General features: G+C 39.2%; 1 protein-coding gene across 2 annotated transcripts; it reads right to left on the bottom strand.

The window, feature by feature from the left end:
* Window positions 1-612: 612 nt before the first annotated feature.
* LOC109001295 (sialyltransferase-like protein 1) lies at window positions 613-18,302 on the bottom strand. 2 transcript variants are annotated; one of them, XM_018978516.2, is made up of 11 exons: window positions 18,140-18,301; window positions 17,889-17,992; window positions 17,325-17,411; window positions 17,156-17,233; window positions 16,987-17,078; window positions 16,698-16,899; window positions 14,085-14,175; window positions 13,548-13,606; window positions 1,852-2,000; window positions 1,661-1,742; window positions 613-1,543 (listed from the first exon to the last, which is right to left on the bottom strand). In XM_018978516.2, exons 1-11 carry the CDS (start codon window positions 18,252-18,254, stop codon window positions 1,151-1,153), a joined length of 1,452 nt encoding a protein of 483 aa, XP_018834061.1. In that variant the 5' UTR covers window positions 18,255-18,301; the 3' UTR covers window positions 613-1,150. The 2 variants fall into 2 exon arrangements, with proteins under 2 accessions (XP_018834061.1, XP_018834062.1); XM_018978517.2 differs by lacking the exon at window positions 17,325-17,411 and having other exon boundaries at window positions 18,140-18,302.
* Window positions 18,303-23,026: the final 4,724 nt, after the last annotated feature.

Raw genomic sequence — 23,026 nt, 5'->3', positions numbered from 1 at the left:
AGATAGGGTTGGCTTTGGCTACTAATAGTGCCAGATATTTGTGCATCCGGATAAGGCTTACTTTTACTCCTTGGGGGACCGTCTAATAAGTGATGGAGAAGCTTTGGCTTGTTGCCATCAAGATGGAGATTTTTGTGAAATCTCTTGGGATTTTCCAATCTCACTTTGTCCGGCCTCCTCCCCTCTATTTTAAAGATCAGTCTAATTTTATATAATACGCCATATGAATAAATATCTGCCGCAGTTGCTGCCATGGCATTGATGATTGATGCACCAATGCCTACTACGATCGGAGAGTGAATTATCTTTGTTCCCTGAATTTCCCATTAAAGTTGGTCTGGGTCATGTCACGTAGGAGGGGCAAGAGAAAGGACTTCTTCAGCTATACGAAGTCAAGATCTTATAAAAATAACGCCCTGCCTGCGAGTGGACCCCGGGCAAGCTACACCAGCACCTTTAACACTGGAAACTAATAAACTATATCAAGCTTCTGTTTGATTAAAATCATTTCATGGTTGAAAATATTGTTTCCAGAAATTTTGCTCCGAACAACATTGAAAGTAATGCTTGTTCATATCTTCCACCAACCTAAATTAATAAGGCCATCCATATGGATTAGAACACCAAGCCCCACCGCAGAGGCACCTCTTTATAAAAATAAGCATGTTCAGGAACCAAGGCACAAAGCACTACCTTGGAATATCCTCCAAAATTAGATAAGAATACATGTTCCAAGATGATGACGAATGATCCACCACCCCAATTTCATTAACTTTTGGGAGAACTTTCACAAACTACAACTCCTATCAGACAGATTTCTACCCTACGATCGACTGTATTAAGATAAATTCAAGCCCAACTGAAGAGCCCACAGAAACCTACAACTGCATAAGTATCTCTGTAAACTTAACTCTCAAAGTAGAAATCTCCACGAAGCGAGAAGCACCCAATCAATGAAACTGACATAATGTCCAACTCTTTTTACATGTGCGGAAGTCAATAAAGGCTTGATTAAAAGAATTTGTTACACGAACTGGAAGTTAATACAAATCCTTGTCCAAGAATAAGGTATTATCCAGTTAGGCCTGCTCTTGACCAGCCAGAATGTAATACTGCAGAGAATGACCGATAGAAGGCATTGCTTATAGCCTTATGCCTCAGATTTTAAGGAATGCCTTACACAGACTAGATCATCCAATTTATTGCCATCCATCTTGTATAAGGAGACACCCTGCATTTGGATGTAGTGATCCTGTGCTTCCTTCCTTAGACTCTCAAACGGCATAAGTTCCCATTTACAGTAATTTGAATACTTCCTGACATCGCTCATGTCTGGAGATCCTGAGACAGGTCCACTGTGGTCAGGGTCCACGTTGCCCCACACCTTGCAACTACCAAACTGGCCCAAATCATCCACCTGAACAGCTTGACTCCTCTTTAAGTGCAAAGCAGCAGCGTGAGCTCTGCTTATCATATCTCGACTAGGAACATCTGACCAGTCTTGCTTCCTCTTGGATCTCATGGGAGAATGGATCCTAATAACCTGAGGTATAAACCCGAGCCAGTGGAGATAATGATTGGTGTATATAGTTTGTGAACTCTCAGAGGGAAATGGAGCGGTTAGAAAATTAAAAAGGAGAAAGAGAGAGTTTATCCTTACGCCAAGGCATTCTAGAAGCTGGTAGTATGCTCTTCCTTGAAGTGGATTGTGCCCTTTCCTAGGTGTGGAGAAGTATCGTGTCCTATCAGAAAGATTACAACCTATATGAGCCAAAATGAAACGGAATAGTTTGACATGTAAAGAACATAAGCAGGTGAAAACAAAAGTTTGAAAATCAGGATTTAGCTGACCATTCAGTATAACCAGGATCAACAGTAAAACCATATATGTCAACAATGTCACACATGGAGAGTGCTAGTTCTATAGATTTCATTCCAGTTCCCTTGGCACCTCGACGTAGCACAATACCTTGGAAAAGATAAACAGGATTTGAAATACTCTGCAACAAAAGCAATCCTTGTTAATCACGTCTCCAACAGAGACTCACAATTAGCGATTCAGTAAGTAGCAAGTATCCAGCCACACTAAAACAAGAGCGATTTACTAGGACCATTGTAACAGGTGAAGGAACTTTAAAGAATTAAATAGTACTTATTTTAGGTATCTAGCGTGCAAACTGAAGGATGGTCTAGCACATGGGTAGAAGCACATCTTCTTCTTCTTCTTCTTTTTTATAAGTAAGAGATTACTGCTTTATTTTTTTTTACAAGTAAAAGTAAAGTTCTATTGATATCAAAGGCATCACCCAAGTACACTGGTAGTATACAACGAACATGCCTAATTACTACTAAGCACTAGTGAGAGATACAAGCAACTCATGAAAATTGTCTGTATTACAAATAATGGCTGAAGCCCAAGAGAGTAAAGTATTGTAAAAAAACCACTTTAGCTCATCCAAAGAACGCTCCATGTCTCTAAAGCACCTCTTGTTTCTATCCAGCCACAAACACCACATAATGCAATGACGGATCATTCTCCACACAGCAGTGATGTGGGCATTTCCCCTAAATTCCTGTCCAGCCCCTCAGAAAATCCCTAACTCTTCTAGGGATAACCCATGCCACCCTGATCTGATTAAAGATCTCATTCCATAAATACCGGGCCACAATACTGGGCCACCTTGCAATGTAACAAAAGATATCCACTGCTTTATATTTATGCAACCGCCCTATAGCTGCAGTATTTGAATGGGATGAACAATAAATGGGTACAGAGAAGCTGGCGGTGGAAAATACTGAAACGCTGGGTGCAGGGGACATCCAAACAGATGCTGGTACCTTGGTGATCTTTACGTCCAAAGCATCCGTACACAATAATAAGGAGGGGGAGCTTCAGCCAGCGGCGGGTGAGGTTCTGGACGTAGCAGATGGTATGGATAATGGTGATGAAGATCCTTGGGATAAGCCTACCCCTTTGAACTCACTGCATCCGTTGAATGATCAGATGCAAGCATCAGCTTAGGTACTACTCAAAGCCAAGGAGATTCAACTATGTGTAGGACTCCCTTGCATTGGGTTTGAAGATTAATTCATGGCTTTACTTGCATCTATTGAAGCTGGACACTCCAACTCAAATTCAGTCATGGAGTGTAACTCAGCCAAGAAAAGAGAAAGGGAATTAAAGAGACTTACTTGGTCAGTGAACTATAAAGCTTCAAGTCGTGGTAGGACGAAGGGAAGGGAAACATCTGTGGTTTTATGAAGCTCAAAATTGTCCCAAGGAATGTAAGGGGGCTGAGCAAGTTAGAGAAGCACACCAAAGTCAGAAATCAGCTTTGTGGATGGAAGGTAGACTTTGTATGTTTACAAGAGACAAAATTGGAGTTCATTTCCCTTAGCATAATACAGAGTTTGTGGAATTGTTATCAAGTGGGTTGATCATATTTTCCTTCTAAAGGGGCATCGAGGGTGGTGGAAAAGATGGATGATTGTGTGGAGGATTTTACGGTCGCCATATCTTTCAAGAATGTAGAAGATAGATATCAATGGGCCATTGCCAGTGTCTATGGCCCTAATTCAAATATTGTGAGATGAATCTTGTGGGATGAATTGCCTGGTCTTTGCATCCCATGGAGCCTTCCTTGGTGCATTGGGGGTGATTTTAATGTCAATTGCTTCCCGAGCGAACGATTAGGAGGTCCCAGCTTTAGTTCTGTAATGGTGGATTTTTCTGACTTCATTTACAAGCAAGATCTTTTGGACATCCCTTTAGTTGGTGGCACCTTCACATGGTCTAGTAATAGAGAACACCCATCTTAGTCAAGAATTGATAGATTCCTCATCTCGCTTGATAAAGTAGCACATTTTTCGGATCTAATCCAAAAATGACTTCCAAGGTTATGTTCGGATTACTTCCGTATTATCATTGATTGTGGAGGTAAAAGATACTTCAAATTTGAGAACATGTGGCTGAAATCGGAAGGCTTTATTGAGAGAGTTAGACAATGGTGGTCATCCTATCTCATACATGGAAATCCTAGTTACGTGCTGACTTGTAAGCTGAAGGCTTTAAAGGAGGATCTGAAGAATTGGAATGAGCATATATTTGGAAATGTGGAACACCGAAAAAAATCTCTCTTCAACAAATTACAAGGTTTGGAGGGTGTGGAGGGAGGAGAGGGGTCTTTCAGAAGAAGAAAAGGCTCACAAAAAGCTTGTGATCTCAGATATTGAAAGGATGAATTTAATGGAAGAGATTTCCTGGAGACAAAAATGGAGGGCTTAATGGGAGGATCACGTCGAAACCTCTTGAGACCACAGATCTCACCACCAACTATTATGAACCACTACTCTTAGAATAGTTCTCTTGGAGACCGAGCCTAGAAGGTTTTGTATTCGAGTCGCTTGACCATCAAGAAGTAAGTTGGCTAGAGAGGCCATTTGAGGAGGTGAAGATTTGTAAGGTGGTGAAAAGTATGGCAGGTGACAAAACTTTGGGTCTGGATGGGTTCACTATGGCTTTCTTTAAGGCATGCTGGGAAGTAGTTAAAGATGACATCATGAGTTTCATGAAAAATTATGTCAGCAAAGCCGAGGGGAGAAAAGCTCTCTCTAAATTTTTTCTCTCCGTACACTTGAGAAAAAATGTTGTTTCTTTTTGCCATTGGTAATTTTCTGCGTATGGTGGAAATATTCCTTGGTGTTTAGTTCTTTTTTTTTTTCGGCGTTTTATGAATTGTTGTGCCATGATGGTGTCAACTAGGAATGTTATCATTGATCAAAAGTGCTTTGAGTTCAAGAAGGTTACTGAAAGATGGTGGAAAATCACGGAGAGTAGTTGTCGCATTGTGAAATACATTATCATTGATCAAGAAGCATTGGGATGGTTGACTGTCATGGTGAAGGAAGGTATAGCCTTTGGGGGATCCTCTGTTTTTCTTAGAACGAGAAGAGTTGGGTCTCAGGTCTTGGTGGTGCAGAGACAGCCCAATGCATATGGGAATTTAGTCAAGAGAAGAGGCGTGGCTTAGTAGTGATTCCGGAAGGGAATATGGGGGTAGGTTGGAGGAATTTTGGTGGTATGTTGAAGGAACTTGCTGATATATCCTCTGTTTTGGGGGGGAATAACATAGGAAGTTGTCCATGGTTGTTTCTTCTCTGTTGCAGGGGCACCTTGTTTTCTCTTCGTATAGAGAGGCATTGTCACAAGAGCCAAAATTTGCAGAAAGGACAGTAGTGGTAAAGGCGCAGCAAGGCAATGGGAATGGCACTGGCAGGTGCATGTCGGGGCTGGATTTGGAAAATCTGCTGCAAACAGTGTTTGATATGGAGAAACAAGTGGGTACTTTGCAACTTAACTTGGCACATGTGAAATGGTGCGTGGAGGAGGGGTTGAAGTGGGGTCTAGAGTTGGGCCAGGAAATAGGCCCTTGCAGTGGGGCTGAGTGCTGTGGGTTATAAGGGGAAGGACTTGGACTTAGACGGGCCTCAACCAAGGCCATTTCATGTGGCCCAGCAGGTTGGTTCGCAGGCCCATTCGCGTGGCCTTATGGGGCAACAGGCCCTCTCGAATCCACTAGCCCAGGCCCAGCCGCTGAATCCCATTTGGAGACGCAAGGAGTCAAGCGAGGTCACTCCCTCGTCGTCGAACGGGCCGCAACCTCCACTGCCGGTGGTGGCCTAGAGGTCGACGTTGTTGGTAGCGGATTCGCCTGCGAGGTCTGGGACTCCGGTGATCGTGCCTGCAGAGTTTAGGAATTCTGTCTTTACTAATCCCGTGAGACCCATCTCATCGTCGGAAAGTGCACAGAAGCCGGCGTGAGAGTAGGGGTCGTCGTCGATGGTAGTAGGTTCACCGGCGAGGTCTGGGGGTTTGGAGAGTGAACAGGCAGCTTCCAGAGCTTTAGTTTCGAGTAGTCAGTTTCTGAGAAATGGTTGTGTAGTGCCGAGAAGGACCTGCTATCGCCGGAGTCTGCACAAAGTAGTCGAGTGTGGTGGTCGGAGGCCCCACTGACTGTTTTGTGCCGTCTGTCACGCCGGAATGTGGGCTTTCGAATCTTGTGAAGGATTTGGGCTCTCAGAGAAGGTTTTCTCCTCTGAAGATGGGTTTTTTTTATGGAAACAAGTTGGAGGATTGTGTGGGAGGGGATTTTGAAGCTGGGATGGGACTTTCTGAAACCTTTGTGGCACCTAGTGAATCTGTTGCAACTAGTGTCTCAGGTTCAAAGTCAAACATGCAATTGGCTCTGTTTGTAGTGAATCTGTTGCAACTAGTGTCTCAGGTTCAAAGTCAAACATGCAATTGGCTCTGTTTGTAGTGAATCTGTTGCAACTAGTGTCTCAGGTTCAAAGTCAAACATGCAATTGGCTCTGTTTGACAATAATAGTGCTGGTGGAAAGGGGGCTGTTTTAACCCCTCTGTGTACACTTCCTCCCAGTTCTAAATACGGGAGTAGGCTGTCAAATTGGGTGTTTAAGAAGGTAGAGGAGTTACAAGATGTTATTGGAATCTCTTTTGGAGGTTAGGAAAAACAATTCAAAGCCCTTCTGGTGGCACTTGAAGACAGGGGCGGTCCTACGCTGGTAGTTGGGGGGGGATAGCCCCCCCCCCAAAAAAAAATTTTTTTTCAAAAATATGCTTTAGTACATGGTTTTATCAAAGATATCCTAATATAAAGATTATTTGCCCCCCTCTCCCCCCCAAAAAAAAAACATTTTCAAAAATCTCATTTAGTATTTAGTTGTCTAGGTTTCTTTTACTTTTTTAATAATTTTTTCATAATTATACCTATTTTTTGTCATTAATAAAATCTCATATTTTTTTTTTTTACATCTCAGAAGAGGCAATAAAATATCTTGATTTTTTTTTATAAGCTATTTGGTAAATTTACAACCTCATTTTTCTTATTTATTATACTTTTCCTTTTAAGTCTTCCACTAGTTAGCTTGTTTGGATTAATTTTGTTAGTAAATACATATATACTACCATCAAGTTAACAATTAGGAGTGAATGCAGCAAATCTCGCATAGCTATTTCTATCTATATTATAGAGACTTTACAATATTCAATCTTAGATTCAACAAAAGAATTTATCTTTGTTTACTTAATTTTTATCATTTGCTTCAACAAATCTTACATGGTTATTTCTATCTTAATTTTTATATTTCACTTGAGTCCGATGGAGCTCAAGTGAGAGGGTTAGATTGGTGGTTTTAATAATTTAGTTCGTTCCTAGATAACAACCTTATATGATTAATGTTAAATGTCGGTGACACACTTTGCTATCTTAAATTTCGGTTACTGTTCACTACTACATATGACACACTTTGCTAATCGCCCCCCCACGCACCAAATCCTAGTTTCGCCTCTGCTTGAAGATAGCCACTCGAAGTCAGCCACAAAGCGGGATAGGGAACTTAAAAGGCTAAATTGTTCCATCAATTATGATGTAAAGGAAGGGAGTGGCGGAATGGATAGATCGAAAGGGAGGGGCAATCTATGTCCAAATGACGCCTAAGATTTTATCTTGGAATGTACGGGGCTCAATGATCGCAATAAATGTCTTTGAATCAAATCTTTATTGCGAATGTGGAAGGGAGATGTGGTGTGTTTTCAAGAAACAAAGTTGTGTTTTATTGATAGAAGAATTGTGCGGAATTTATGGGGGTGCTAGTATGTGGGTTGGTCTTATTTAGCCTCTTGGGGAGCCTCAGGCGGAGTATCATTAATGTGGGATAAAATAGTGGTTGAAGCGATTGAGGAGTGTATTGGAGATTTCTCGGTTGTGACTTTATTTAAAAATGTTGTTGACGGATGGGAATGGGCACTTGTAGGCTCCTATGGTCTTAATGTGGATAGGGAGAGGAGCTGGTTGTGGGAGGAGTTGGCGGGCTTATACTCTCTTTGGGATATGCCGTGGTGCATGGGGGGTGATTTTAACATTACTCGCTTTCCAAGCGAGCGATCAAGGCATTATCGGAACATTGTGGTTATGGAGGAGTTCTCCGAGTTCATTTTTTATCTGGATCTCCCCCTGGTAAGGGGGGAATACACTTGGTCAAATGGTTGAGTGTGGTCAAAATTGGACAGATTCCTCGTCTCTCCTTCATGGGAAGCCCACTATCCGGAAGTTAGTCAGAAACGGTTAGCTCGAATCAGCTCATATCATTTTCCTATATTACTAGATTGTGGGGGTATTCACAGGAGTCGCCAGTACTTCAAGTTCGAAATCATGTGGCTAACATCGGATGGATTTGTAGAGAAGGTGTGTGCTTGGTGGTCATCGTATCATTTTCTTGGTACTCCTAGTTTTATTGAAACAAGACCTGAAGAAGTGAAACTTGGAAGTTTTTGGCCACATCAATGATCAAAAGTCAACACTGTTAGAGGAATTGCAGGAGCTAGAGGGCAAAGAAATATTGGGAGATAATTCGAAGGAGGTGTTATTGAGAAAGGGCACGGTTATGAAAAATTTGGAGAGGGTTTTGTTGTCGGAAGAGATTTCATGGCATCAAAAATCCAGGGCCCTTTGGTTGAAAGAAGGTGATATGTGTACGAAATTCTTCCATAAAGTGGCCAATTCACATCGGTGAAACAACGCTATTGTCGCTACTTTCAGGCTCTCTGGTGCTATCTTCTCCCCCTGAGTTAGAAAATTATATTGTGCACTATTATGAGACCCTTCTCTTAGAAACGGTTTCTTGGAGGCCGAAGTTTCGATGCCTTGTCTTTTGAAGCAATTGACTCTCAGAATGTGAGTATTTTGGAGAGACCTTTTGATGAAGAAGAGATTTAAAAGGTTATCTCTGGGATGGCTAAGGATAAAACACCAGGTACGGATGGGTTTTTTATGGGTTTCTTTCAAACTTATTGGGACATAGTGAAAGGTGATGTTTTGCAGGTCTTTAGTGAATTTCACTCTTTTCAAAAGTTTGAAAAATCTCATAATGCGACGTTCATTGCTTTCATTCCTAAGAAACATAGGGCTTCAATTATTGAGGATTTCCGCCCTATAAGCCTAGTTAGTGGTGTTTATAAGATTATTTCAAAGGTTCTAGCCAACAGGTTAAGCCCTATGCTGGAACATATTATCTCCAAGCCTCAGAACGCTTTTATTCGTGGGAGACAAATTCTTGATTCAGTGCTTATTGCAAATGAATGCTTGGACCATAGATTGCGGGAGGGAGGTTCAGGTATTCTTTGCAAGCTTGACTTGGAAAAGGCGTATGATCATGTAAACTGGAAATTTCTCTTATACTTGCTTGAGAGGTGTGGCTTTGGAGATAGGTGAATTTCCCGGATGCGTCATTGTATTTCAACCGCCTGGTTCTCAGTTCTAGTTAATGGTACACCGGTTGGTTTTTTTTATAGTTCCCGAGATTTAAGGCAGGGAGATCCTCTTTCTCCTCTTTTGTTTGTTATAGTTATGGAGGCCTTAAGTCGGATGGTGCAGGCTGCTGTTGGTGGAGGTTTCTTATCTGGTTTTCAAGTGGGCAGTGGATCTAAAGGCCCTATCACCATTTCACACCTTCTTCTTGCAGATGACACCTTAGCCTTTTGTGAAGCGGATAATAGCCAGATCCAAACCTTACAAGCATTGTTACTTTGCTTTGAAGAAGTATCAAGGCTTAAAGTGAATCTTGGTAAGTCTGAGATGGTTCTGGTGGGTGCGGTCTCAAATATCCTTAGTTTAGCAAGCTTATTGGATTGTAAGGTGTCCTTTTTACCAATGAAATATTTGGGTCTTTCGATGGGTGCAACTTTCAAGGCTAGAGCTATATGGGATGGGGTGGTGGAAAAGACAGAGAAAAGATTGGCTGGCTGGAAACGGGTGTATTTATCGAAAGGGGGTCGTCTCACTCTTATCAAGAGTACCCTTACTAACCTCCCCACTTATTAGGGCTGTACAAGAAACCGAGAAACCGACCTAGACCGGCCGCCGGAGCTCGGAACCGGCCGAAACCGGTGAATAACCGGTCAGCGTGCGGCAGAAAATAGTATAAACCGATATTGGCCGGTTCGGCTTCGGTTCAAACTTGGTTCAAACAGCTGAACCGGCCGATTAAAGAAATGTTATTTTTTTTATATATTCTGTATTCAAAACGACACCGTTCCACTTAAACTGTTAAAACCAATGTTTTGAAAATCGTTTCGTACCGGCCGGTACGGCCGGTATTTGCCGTACCGGCCACTGGGCCGGTACAGATACTACCTGTATTTCTTACCGGCCATTTCAACCTGTGTTTCGGCCTTTACCGGCCGATATTTCGGCCTTCAATTTTTTTTTTTTTAAAATTTTTTCAAACTACAAGCTCATTTTTTGACCCATAATTCAGATTAGACTATTTATAATTTATATATATATGTATTTATATATAATTTATTTATATATAGACTATTATTTTGAAATATAATTTATTTATATATCGACTATCCCGAAATGCTATCCCGAAACGCTATCCCAAAACGGTACCGGTACCGAAATATTTCGTTCCAATGCCTTGACCGGTACAGCATCTGGTATGATATTCAAAACATTGGTTAAAACACAACTACAAATTTAAAACGACGCCGTTCCACTTAAGTTTGTAGTTGTGTTTTAACATAACTGAAACGACGCCGTTTGGTATTAAACCAAACGACGTCATTTTATTCATAACGTATTAAAAAAAAATTAAGTAGAACGACGCCGACCAAACGGCGTCGTTTGGTCGCCGATGAACTGACCGTGAACCGCCAGAGAACTGCCGGTGTCGAGACGGCTGTTGTTTCTTCTCCCCATCGATCGGTTTCGGCCGGTTTCCTCCCCCAAAAATAAACTATTGGTCGGCGTCGGTTTTACCCCAAAACCGCCCCGATGGGGTCGGTTTTCACCCCTACCACTTATTTCTTATCTTTGTTTCCTATGCCTGCAGGGGTGGTGAATAGGAGCGATAAACTCTTTAGGGCATTCTTATTTTTTTTGGGGGGGGGTATGGGGGAGGAGAAGAACTTTCATTTGGTTAGTTGGAAGACAATATGTGCCCCAGTTGTATATGGGGGGGTTGGGAGTGTGTAATTTAAAAACTTTTAACAAAGCTTTATTGGGGAAATGGCTATGGAGATATCACTCGGAGGGAGGATCATTGTGGAAGGAGACTATCGACACTAGATATGGTGCTGCTTGGGGTGGCTGGTGATCCAATGAAATGAGAGGGGGGTATGGTGTGGGTTTATGGAAGTTTATAAGGAAGGGCTAGCCTTGTTCCGAAAAACAGATTCGTTTTTAGCTGGTGAGGGCAATCGTATCAGTTTTTGGCGGGACGTGTGGTGTGGTGATCATGCATTGGAAAGGGCTTTTCCGGCACTCTATCGTATTGCAGCTAATAGGGAGACTTCAGTGACAGATATGTGGTTATTTGTTCCTGGTTCTCATCAGTGGAATATTCTCTTTATTAGGGATTTTCATGATTGGGAACTATCTATTATCTCAGATTTTTTAAGTCTATTATATTACATGGGGACTCCTCTGGCACAGTGTGATAGTTTGAAGTGGAGGTCTAATAATCACAAAAAATGTATTGTTAAGGCGTATTATAACATTTTGGTTACACAGGACCATAATCCGTTCCCTTGGAAGAACATTTGGAGGTCTCGTGTGCCCTCTAAAGTAGCCTTTTTTGTATGGAACACCGCTCTTGGGAAGATCTTGACTACGGACAATCTGCGGAAAAGAGGATGTGTAGTGATGGATTGGTGTTGCATGTGTAAGAAGAATGGAGAATCTGTGGACCATCTCTTACTACATTGTGAAGTAACAAAGGTGTTGTGGGATGAGATCTTCCAAAGGGTTGATGCTGCTTGGGTTATGCCTTTGAGGGTGGTGGATTTGTTGGGTTGTTGGATGAAGATGCAAGGTTGTCAGCAAGTGGCAGTAGTGTGGAAGATGATCTCGTTGTGCATCATGTGGTGTATTTAGACGTAAAGGAATGCACGTTGCTTCGAAGATAAGGAACGCTCAATAATTGAGCTAAAGAATTTCTTTCTCGACACCTTAATGCTTTGGTTTTCCACTATTGTATTAAACGGAAACAATGTCCATGATTTCTTGTCTTTAATTTATCGTACTTAGAATGTTTTTAGGTGTTCATCTGTATATTTCCTGTATACATGGCCTATGCCTATTTCATTTATATCAATAATATTATTTCTTACTTGTAAAAAAAAAAAAAAAAAAGTTTCAAGAAAAAGGTAGTTTTGAAAAAAGCCTTGATACTTTCATTGCTCGCATTCAAAAAAACCGGGTGTGGTGGAGATCAAGGATCTTCGTCCCATTAGCTTTGTGAGTAGGATGTACAAAATCCTTTTGCAGGTATTGGCTAATAGATTGAGTGCGATGTTGGAGAAGATTATCTCAACACCCCAAAATGCCTTCGTAAGAGATAGACAAATTATTGACTTGGTTCTCATTGCCAACAAATGCTTGGATGGTATAATCAAGTCGGGTGAACCAGGGTTATTATGCAAACTTGATATGGAAGGCATATGATCGAATTAATTGGAATTTCTTGTTACACATGCTCACAAGGTATTTGGTGAGAAATGGTGCTCCTGGATTAAATTTTGTATATCCACCGCATGCTTCTCCATTTTGGTGAATAGTACTCCAATGGGTTTCTTCGGAAGCTTGAGGGATGATCCCCTATCTCCATTACCTTTTGTTTAATAATGGAAGCTTTTAGTAAAATGATTGTAGGTCTCCTGGAAGGCAAACTTCTATTTGGATTTCTCGTGGGGGAAGCAAGAACCAGCACTCTCGAGATGACTCACCTCTTATCTGCGGATGATACCCTTGTCTTCTATGAAGTTAACCAAAATCACATTCAGGCTTTGAGGGCTCTATTACTTTGCTTTGAAGCGGCATCAGGTTTGAAAGTGAATTTAGCCAAGTCAAAACTAATTCCAATTGGAAATGTTCCAAGTGTATGTTCCAAGTGTATTGAGCTTGGCCGATATTCTGGGGTGCAAAGTTTCAACCTTGCCAATGAAGTATCTCGGTCTTCCCTTGGGTGCTTCATTCAAAGTCGAAGTTTATCTGGGATGAGTTGTTGGAAAAAAATGGAGTGTAAATTGGATAGCTGGAAGAGGATGCACTTGTCTAAAGGTGGTAGAGATACGTTGATTAAAAAAGTACTATCTCCAACTTGCTCACATATTTTTAATCATTATTTCCACTACCTAGCAAGGTGGCTCACCGGTAAGAGAAATTGCAACAAGAGTTCTTATGGGGGGAATGGATGAAGAATTCAACTTTCATTTGGTGACTTGGGCTACGGTTTGTACTCCGACACACAAGGGAGGGTTGGGAATTTGGAGCTTATTGGCTTTCAATAAGGCCTTAATGGGTAAGTGGTGGTGGAGATACCAATCATGCATAGGTGTTGCTCTTGTATATGTCCCATGTACTTGGCTATGCCTACTTTTCTTATTATAAATTTCTTACTTACTGATAAAAAAAAAGCCTCTAGAAAATACGGAATTGAATTGCCTGGTGAGACAAGGTTTTAACCTTAATCATTGCATTGAAGTCTCTGTGTGTCACACTTTTAATTATTAGTACCTCATCAGCTGCAAGAGAAAAAAAATCAGTGAGTCATAAAACTCAGTATCATGCAACAGCAAGTTCATATTACGATTATACCATCAATGATTTCGAACAAATGGATATAGACAAATCTAAACAATTTTCTTTCTTTTTTTCTTCAAACTAATTAAATTGGGCGAGTATGTAGTCAACCAAGGACCAAGATTCAGATTGTAGGTTTCCATTGAAAAGACTAAGCACAAACTAAGAGCGTTTCTGTGAAAGTTGGATGAAAGGATAGCCACTACTACTAAGAATCTTGCATCATCATTCACACATCTCACAATACATTAATAATCGGCTAACAGAACATCATCCAACAGGACAAGACAAACTTGAAACTACCATGCCAATATTGAAACGCAAGGGCAGCACAATTATTGTTCCCATCATCATATTGAAACAAAGGAAAAAAAAATCATACAGCATAGGATTTTAAGAATTTTGGTATAAAGAACTTACCAGACCCTTTTAAAATAGTAACCATATTACGAGCAGCACCCCTCACTACAAGTCGAAAGTCCCTCTTCAAACCAACATACTTGGCATATGTCTACACAGTATAAGAAAAGGCAAGATGAGTAATTCCAGAAAGATTAGTACTGAAAACCATTATACTCAAAATCACCTACACTATAGTGGATGCCCATAAAAATAAGGTATGAAGAAAGAAGCATCTAAGTTATTCCAAAGATTGTTCCCGGTCTTCAAAACTCCGACCGTTCCTTTCAAGCAAATGCACCACATAAGGCATTATATATGTCTATGGAAAATGTCATAAGAATTCAATCATCACCTCAAATTGGTGGAGCAACATCACAGTACACTTAAAAAGACAAACATGAAAAGAAAAAACCTTACACTACAAGCAAAATCATTTACACCTGAAATATGGCAACCCTGCCTTTTCAATTGCCAAAATCCCCTTTTCCTCCCTCGGAATATCCTCCCGGGTAAAAAATGCACAAGTGAAGCCTTTACAGTCTGATTTAGCAAAATATGTGTCACTTCATTAACCACCCAGAAAACATGACTCCATAAAAAAAAAAAATTGCTTACAAATATCCAACAGCTCCTCTCAAATGTACCGTACTTTCCAAGGAATTCTTCCTTTTCCATACAGCCACTCTAGAGTCAGATTCATCTTTAATGTGTAATTTCAAACAAAGTCAAAAACCATCCAAGATAGCTCTAGTTTCTACCAGTGTGTCATGCGATCACCATAGTGAGATGAAAAGGAAGCAATAAAAGAACCATGTGCATCCCTAATAATTTCTCCTTCACCACACATCCCCTGATTTCCATAGCAGTTTCCATCCACATTAATTTTAAACCTCCCAACAGCAGGTCAACTCCATGATAAAATCTGCATTCTAGGTACTTGTGAGCTAAATTGACAAGCCTCCAAACTCTGCAGTAATAAGCAATCCCATTTTTGCCAACTTTTTTTTTTTTTTTATCAGTAAGAAAACTATATTGCTCAAAGAATAGGCCTAGCCCAGTATATACAATAGGGAGCCCTGGCTAAGAGGGCACAAGAGAGACAAGAAAATCATGAAGGGCCATGCCATTGAAATCAACAGCAATGGCCCAAGTACAAAGAGTGCTATAAAATGATGCTAACAGTTCCTCTAACAATCTCTCCTTGTCTTCAAACGTCTGTGCATTACGTTCCTGCCACAGGCACCACATGATACATATTGGAATCATCTTCCAAACTGCTTTAATCTGATGCATACCTCCAATGTTTGGCCAGCTGGCCAGCGCTGCCACCACATTCTCCGGCATAACCCAAGCCAACTCTACTCTACTAAGTACCTCATACCATAAAACCCTTGCAATCTCACAATGTAATAGAACATGATCTACCGGCTCTCCCCCTCTCTACACATACAACACCAATCTACTATGATAACCCTCCGCTTCCTCATATTGTCGGTAGTGAGCATTTTGCCCAATGATGCTGTCCACACGAAGAAAGCAGCTTTGGAGGGCGCCTTGTGCCTCCAAAGCCGTCTCCACAGAAACTGAGTGTTGGGCTCTTGGGTGAGAGCCTTATAAAATGAACGAACCAAAAAAGCACCTTTCCCGGCGGGTAACCACCAAAAACCATCTTCTTGTTGATTGCTTGGCTTCACAGAATACAAGAGGCTGTAAAAATCATCAAAACTGTCCATCTCTCAATCTTGTGCTGCCCTACTAAAGCTAATATTCCAGTGAATTTGCAACCTTTTAAACTTTGAAACTTTAGACATAGCTTCAAACAAAAGAGTTTTAGCCTTGAGAAAGATTGCCATCTTCTCCTCCTTAACATCCTCCATGCGAGCTTTACATGGTCCAACCACAAACACCAGCTAATTATGGGTAGCTTTTCAATAACACTTTACTTTACCTTACTTATAAAAAAATGGTAGTTAATAAACCAATCACAGCACCCAACTGTGAATGAAAAGATGTCATGCAAAACCACTTGGCTGGTGTTTGAATGAAGTGATCATTGTCCACGCTTGGCTGCAGACAATGATCACATCTAGAGGACAAGGGAATATTTAACTGTTGCATGGAAGAATCAAAAGGGAGATCCTTATGGAAACTTTTCCACATAAACACATACATTTTACAAGGAGCATACGTGTATCACGCCCATTTACACCAACCAGCACGCTATCCATGACCACTGATTCTATTCCAAGCACCCCTAATTTCAATGAATTAGTCATTAACTGCCCAGTCAAAGCCCCCTACCGACTCGTCAATAAGCTGAACACTCCAGCCATTGCCAGTCCACAAATCAGCAACCTTAATTTTGGGACAAACAAAATTCTCAACTCTGTCATCCAATGAACCCAAACCAGACCAATTATCATACCAGAATTTCATCTTTCCTTAACTCTCCTTTGTATACTTCATGTGTACTTGGGCTTCATCTATTTACTTGATTTAATAAAATTTTCATTTTACCTATAAAAAAAACTATATACCATATTTGGAGAGGTATGGTATATATGTATGTAGAAATATGAATATAATGTGAGCAGAAACCTCACATACATTGATGATAGGGAAACAAATCACCTCATTAACAGGAGCCTCGTTGTCTCGTATAACAGCATCATGACTATCAATCTCTTTCCCAAAATTCGTTTTCAAGAGATCTCCCGAGTTTCCAACAACCGCACATTTGCGAAACTGCCGGGGATGAAAAGGGGGTTTTGCAGGTAAAATCAAATTGAGGTGTTCCTCACAAAGGGTCCGATTATAGCATTTATCTGCTCCCCTACAACCAAGAAAACAAAGTATTAAAGATATTTGATGCATTCTAGTAAACCAAATAAGAGATGGCACATATAGATCAGAACCATACAATTGTGCTATCCTTTTTGCAGCATACTCTAGCCACCCATCAGGTCGAGCATCAAGATACTCTCTTGTCAACACTGTAGTCATGTTACGATACTGCAACTCATAATCATCAATACCCCATATTCTCCCAAAAAAGATAATTACCCAGATGGAAAAGGACAACATCTGACCTGTTCCCATAATAGAATCGCCTCACAAACATCATATGTATACTCCAAGGGTTCATATATCTTAAACTGAGCATTGTACTGCATTCATTAAAACTAAAGCATTAGCACTCAGAAATTTATAACAAAATGCATCATAGCAAGTCGGAGCAAGAGAGTAAGAGAGAGAGACCCAGGTGCTGTTAGTGCCTTTGGGGAATCTAAGAATCAATTTGCAGTGGTCAATACTATGTGCAGTGAGTCCAAGCCCTCTGTTTGCCTACACCCAGTTCCAAGCTTAGTATAGTACATGCACACTGGCATAATGAAACAACACAGATAGATGACCAGATATATAAAATAGAAGTGCCGTTCTTTCCTCAATCGTCGGATTTTTCTGAGCACTTCTTTTATAAAATCAATAAGCATGGATACAATATCGCAGAGAAGAAAATAAATGTGCCAAGTATACTAACAGACCCGAATATAACAAGTTTTAGTTCAAATCATATCCAACTTGGCGAGTTGATATTGAACCAAGTCAAATACCCCAGAAAGCATTATTGAGAGAGATAATTGAAATGAACACTAGCAACTTATAAAAAAAAAAAATGAACACTAGCAGATAAAAAGAAATCGAATTATGGAGACAGAGAGAGAGAGCGAGCATATTTAAGTATAGCTGGTGAGAGAAAGTAAGATATTACGAGATATATGGAATTTTAACGAGGGATGTGGGAAATGATTCTGTGCTAACCACGCATTGCTGAACACTGGACTGGAATTCAGATAAGACCCGAGCTTCTGCCGTGTCGAGATCGGGTTTCTGATTCTTTCCGTGCAGATCAGGTTTCTGATTACCTGAAGAATTACGTAAAAATTTCGGATTATACAGAAAATGGGAAAAAGAAAGTAAATAGGGGGGAGGGGGGTTGGGAGTGAAATGGAAAAGAATTAAAAGTGATAAGAGGAAGATGCTAGTGTTAGAAAGATATAAGTGAGAAGAACCTGAGAAGAAAGAGGATTGGATTGCAAAAAATAGAAGAGAGAAGAGTACAACAGCGCACACCAGATGGAGAAGCGCCGGTCTTTTGTTGTTGCCGGATGCCTTGTGAGCTCTCATCGAGAAGAACCACTCACCAACAGATAGGAAGATAGACAGAGGAAAGAACACGGGTCGGGCATTTAGAAACCAATCGTCTGCAAACGACGCCGTTCTTTTTATTAGCGCACAGCCTTCCATGACTCCGTCTTCATCTCTGTCGCTGAAAGTAAGAAACCTTAAATCTACTACAATTTTTTGTGATATTTATTTTATAGAATGAAAATTAGAGGAATGATGAGGTTTAATCAGAGATGGAGGATGTGATTTTGTGAATTGTGTGCTGTGGAGACTTGATTGTGCATGTGGTTCATTGGTTTGAATAGTTGATGTTTGATTTGTACAGTGTGTTCGTGTGTGAATCTCTCCGTGATTAGTTTATTTTTTTCATTTTTTTCAAAACCTTAAAATGATTTCGGGTTTCAAGGATAAATAATTTAGAGATTTCAATCCTTGAAACCTCTAAATTATTTTAAGATTTCGGATTAGGGTTCCAATTACTATCAATACTAAATTTTGAACAATTAAACTAATGGTAATAAACTGATCTTAGGTTAAAAAATATATATATATATTACATTCCAATTACTATCAATACTTTCTTAGTTTTTTACCAAAATTATCAATTTATACTTTAAGCTGTTAATTAAATTTTGAGGATTTACATTAATGTGGGATAAGATCTAATCATTAATATCGTTAATTAGTGCGTCTTATTTTTTGTTTTATCAACATGAAGGGTTAGAATTTAAATCAGGTGGATGAAAATCACTAAATTTTATTAATTAATATATGATGCAAGTTGTTTACTTTGATAGTCTAGTACGTACGTATTCAAATTATAAAAATAATTAATAGTAGTTGAAGTATAGAAATTGTAGCTTAATTCCCCGAAAATATCTTTGTATGATCTATTAATATTTGAGATGATTAAATGTTACTTATGTTAGAAAAGTATACATACTTTGCGCTCAAGCTCATGTCTAATTAATACATTATCACTTTAAATTGTGAATTGAAAAGATTTCTAATAATTTTCTTATGCGTTCCGCTATTTTTAAATATCGATCTAATTTGTTTTAGTTTTACAAGCGTAGTCATAGAATCATTTGGTTGTGTTTTTAATTGAGTGTTTTTTTTATATACTTTCACATTCTTATATTTTTATGTAAAAATTCCTTACAACTTTTATAACCCATTTTAATTGGGTATTTAATTTTTTTTATGTTTGATGTTTTTAATTTTGATATTTCATTTTTTTTTTATGCTTGATGTTTGATCTTCCAACTTACAATATATATGTTAATGCTTGGATGTTAATTGTTTGGTATGTTGCTATGTTTGCTTTAATTTTAGATTTCTTGTTTGTTTGAGTTCATGAATATGCCAGTAGATTCTAGTGAGAGCTCTCATTTTCATACCCAGGATACCCCTACACTTACCCGTACTCCTACTTTTACTCGTACCCTTACTCCTAGCCCAACACCTACCCCTACAGCACCTTGCCCCACCCCCAAGCTCAACAAGAAATATGCTTCTATAGTTTAGACTTAATTCACCAAATTAGAGGGTGGTGACCCCAATAACCCACGAATCAAGTGTAACCATTGTGAAAAAATTTATGGATGCCACTATAGGAAAATGACACCTCACAATTAAAGGTGCACTTAGAAGAGTAATGTAAACAAAGTCCAATATTAAGATCATTACAAGAGAAGAGCTAATTTAGGCTAGAAATTGGACTTAAAAAAATGAGAGATGAGACTAGTGGAGGTGCAACTTTGAGGGGATATACTAAGTATGATCCCAATGAGTGTAGAAGACACATAGTTCGTATGATCATCATGGACGAGCTACATTTTCAAGTTGTTGATGGGAAATGGTTTCAAGCGTTTGCTTTGGAACCAAGGTTTAATATTCTTTTTTGCCACACAGTGGCAAATGATGTAAAAAAATATTTTTGGCCTAAAAAAGAGAAGTTGAGGGGTGAATTGGCCGGTCAATTTGTTTGTCTTACCATTGATACTTGGACATCAGTCTAAAATTTTAATTATATGTCTTTAACTGTGCATTTTGTTGATTGTAATTGGACATTGCATAAGAAAATTATAAATTTTTGTCAAATTACCAATTATAAGGGTGAGACAATTGGGAAGACCTTAGAGGCCGTAATAAAGGAGTGAGGGTTGACTCGAGTTCTTACAGTCATAGTTTATAATGTCTCGTCTAATGATATCGCATTGAGATATCTGAAGACATATCTTAGAGAGGCAAATCAGACAATCTTGGGTGGTGAGTGTTTGCATGTGAGATGTGTGGCACATATTCTGAATCTTATTGTTACCGATGGTTTGAGGGATCTTCATGACTCGATTGCTCGGGTCAGGACTGCTGTGAGATGGCTGAGATCTTCTCCTTCGAGGTTGGAGAAATTCAAGGTTGTTTCAAGGTCTATGGGCCTAACATTCAAGAAGGGTATTTGTACTGATATGCCTACACGATGGAACTCAACATTTTTTATGTTGGAGGCGGCCCAAGAATATTAGTATTTGCACTATTGGGTGATGAAGACATCCAATATGTTAAATATTTTGATGATCATGGGGAATTGGGAAAACTCGTAGATGATGATTGGGATATTGTATATAGTTTTATAAAGTTTTTTAGGTTTTTTTATGAGGTCACAACGACAATATCTGAAATTTTGTACCCTACATCCCATCAATTCTGTCAGCAAATAGTAGGGTAAAAGAAGAATTAGATGGCATGGTCACATTAGGATGCGGGAGATGGCATTGGTTACGAGGTTAAAGTATGAAAAATATTATGGAGATTTTACTAGGACGAATATTTTGTTATATGTAGCTATCGTCCTTGACCTGAGCTTTAAGATGGATGACATGGTATTTGGATTGAGCCTTGCATATGGACAAACATGGGTAGAGCTTATTGCAGTAAGGGTTTCCCTTAGTAGATTATTTGATGAGTTTACCGTCTTGCGGAGTGGTAATTTTGCGGTACCTACATCTACCCCCCACCAGTTCAAGAAGTCGATAGTGGGAAAAAACGTAGATTGGACTGGGGTGAGAGGTTTGAGCAAACCCCCTTAATGCGGAGTTATGTAGAGGCTCAGTTAGAAATAGACAGATACTTAGCAGCGGAGGTAATACCATTTTCACGAAATTTCGATACATTTAGTTGGTGGAAAGTGAATGCCGTGAAGTATCCCATTATTGGAGAGATAGCCTGCAGTCTTTTGGCCATCCCTATTAGCATCGTAGCCTCAGAGTCGACCTTTAGCTTCGGAGGGCTTGTATTGGATTCATTTCGGAGTTCATTAGCTCCTACCACTTTGAAGGCTTTGATTTGCACGCAGAATTAGATCAAAAGAACTCCAATTCATGTTTCGGATGTTCTTGAGTATGAGGAGGCCGACGTCAATGAGGAGGGTGGTGATCAACTTGGATATGGTATTTATTTTAATTTTATTTTCTAATTTCTTATTAATTAATTTATTTTCATTTAATTAGTATTCATTAATTTCATTTCAAATTTTATTATTATAGTGATACATGAAATGCTTCGATGCAGTATGGCTTTGTATTGAACCCACCATTGCCATGGTTTGCACAATTTGTCATTTATTTATTTTTTGCATTTATAATTTTATATCATATTTTAGTATCTAATTATTTTTCTTGTATATTTTGTAGCTTTTATATGCTCATCTGCCTCATCTTCATCTCAAATTCTAATTGCCCAATCCTAATCTTAATCTCATATTGGTTAGTACTTTTAATATTTTGTATTTTAATTTTTAAAATTTTTGTTTCATTTTATAACTTTATAATTCTAATTTGTTTTATTTTTAGCTTATTAATATTTCAGATTTTATAACTTATTAATGTTTATGATCTTGATTTTCAGTCTCACAGTAGTCGACACAACTCACCACTCAGTGAACTCACCGCCACAGCGTCATCCCAAATTGATCAAATTGAAAAGTTATGAGTTATAATTGTTAATTTACAATTAAGTGTAATGTTGCTACAATAATTAATAGTACAATTTGTAATATTTAATATTTTTAGAGCAGTTTGTAATATTGTAATAGTTTAAGTTTATTAGTTCTCTTAGAGTCTTAATTTGTATAATTATAAATTATAATTTGTAATAGCTTAGTGTTTTAGTGATGATTATTACTTAATTAGTTAATAGTTGAAATTTAGTATATAGTTAATAGTTCTATCTATATATATATGTATATATTTTTTCAATTTTTAAATATATTTATTTTTTTAGTTAAATTCTAGACCCAAAGTGGTCCCAAAATGGATTCTAGGCCCAAAAATAGATTTTGGATTATTTAGGGTCCAGAAAAATGAGCTAGGCCGAAGGACTGTTGGGGGGGTCCACCACGACGAACGGACGGGTACTCCGCCTCCGCATGGGTGGTGGTGGGGTCGGAAAAATTTTTGACACCCTCACCCATGCGGGGACGGGGGAGGGGTGGCCCCGCCCCGTAGGGCGTACATCTTAAGGCCTATACAAATAATTACAATATAAAAGAAGCCCTCTCAGATTTTATTTATTAGAAGGATAGCTAAATAATTCCTATGAATGTAATTTATCAGCCTGTTGAAGATTAGATCCTTTGACCAACCACATGACATGTTAACTTCTCAATTACATCTTAAAAGCTCTTCACCCTTATTTAAACCTTTTATTATCAAAAAGAAAAACTCTCACACGACAATTTAATAGATTGAATGGCACATGCTTCGGTACATATA

The sequence above is a fragment of the Juglans regia genome, chromosome 1 (assembly GCF_001411555.2).
Source record: "Juglans regia cultivar Chandler chromosome 1, Walnut 2.0, whole genome shotgun sequence".
Classification (NCBI taxonomy): Eukaryota; Viridiplantae; Streptophyta; class Magnoliopsida; order Fagales; family Juglandaceae; genus Juglans; species Juglans regia.
This window is presented reverse-complemented; position numbering and strand designations above follow the sequence as displayed.

Excerpts from the sequence above, each read along its gene's own strand:
- LOC109001295 (XM_018978516.2), bottom strand. The coding sequence starts at position 18,254 with ATGAGAGCTCACAAGGCATCCGGCAACAACAAAAGACCGGCGCTTCTC. Across the intron at positions 14,176-16,697 it reads ACGAGGCTCCTGTTAATGAG|ACATATGCCAAGTATGTTGG; the intron begins GTGATTTGTTTC and ends TATACTGTGTAG. Across the intron at positions 1,743-1,851 it reads GATCCTGGTTATACTGAATG|GACACGATACTTCTCCACAC; the intron begins GTCAGCTAAATC and ends TCTTTCTGATAG.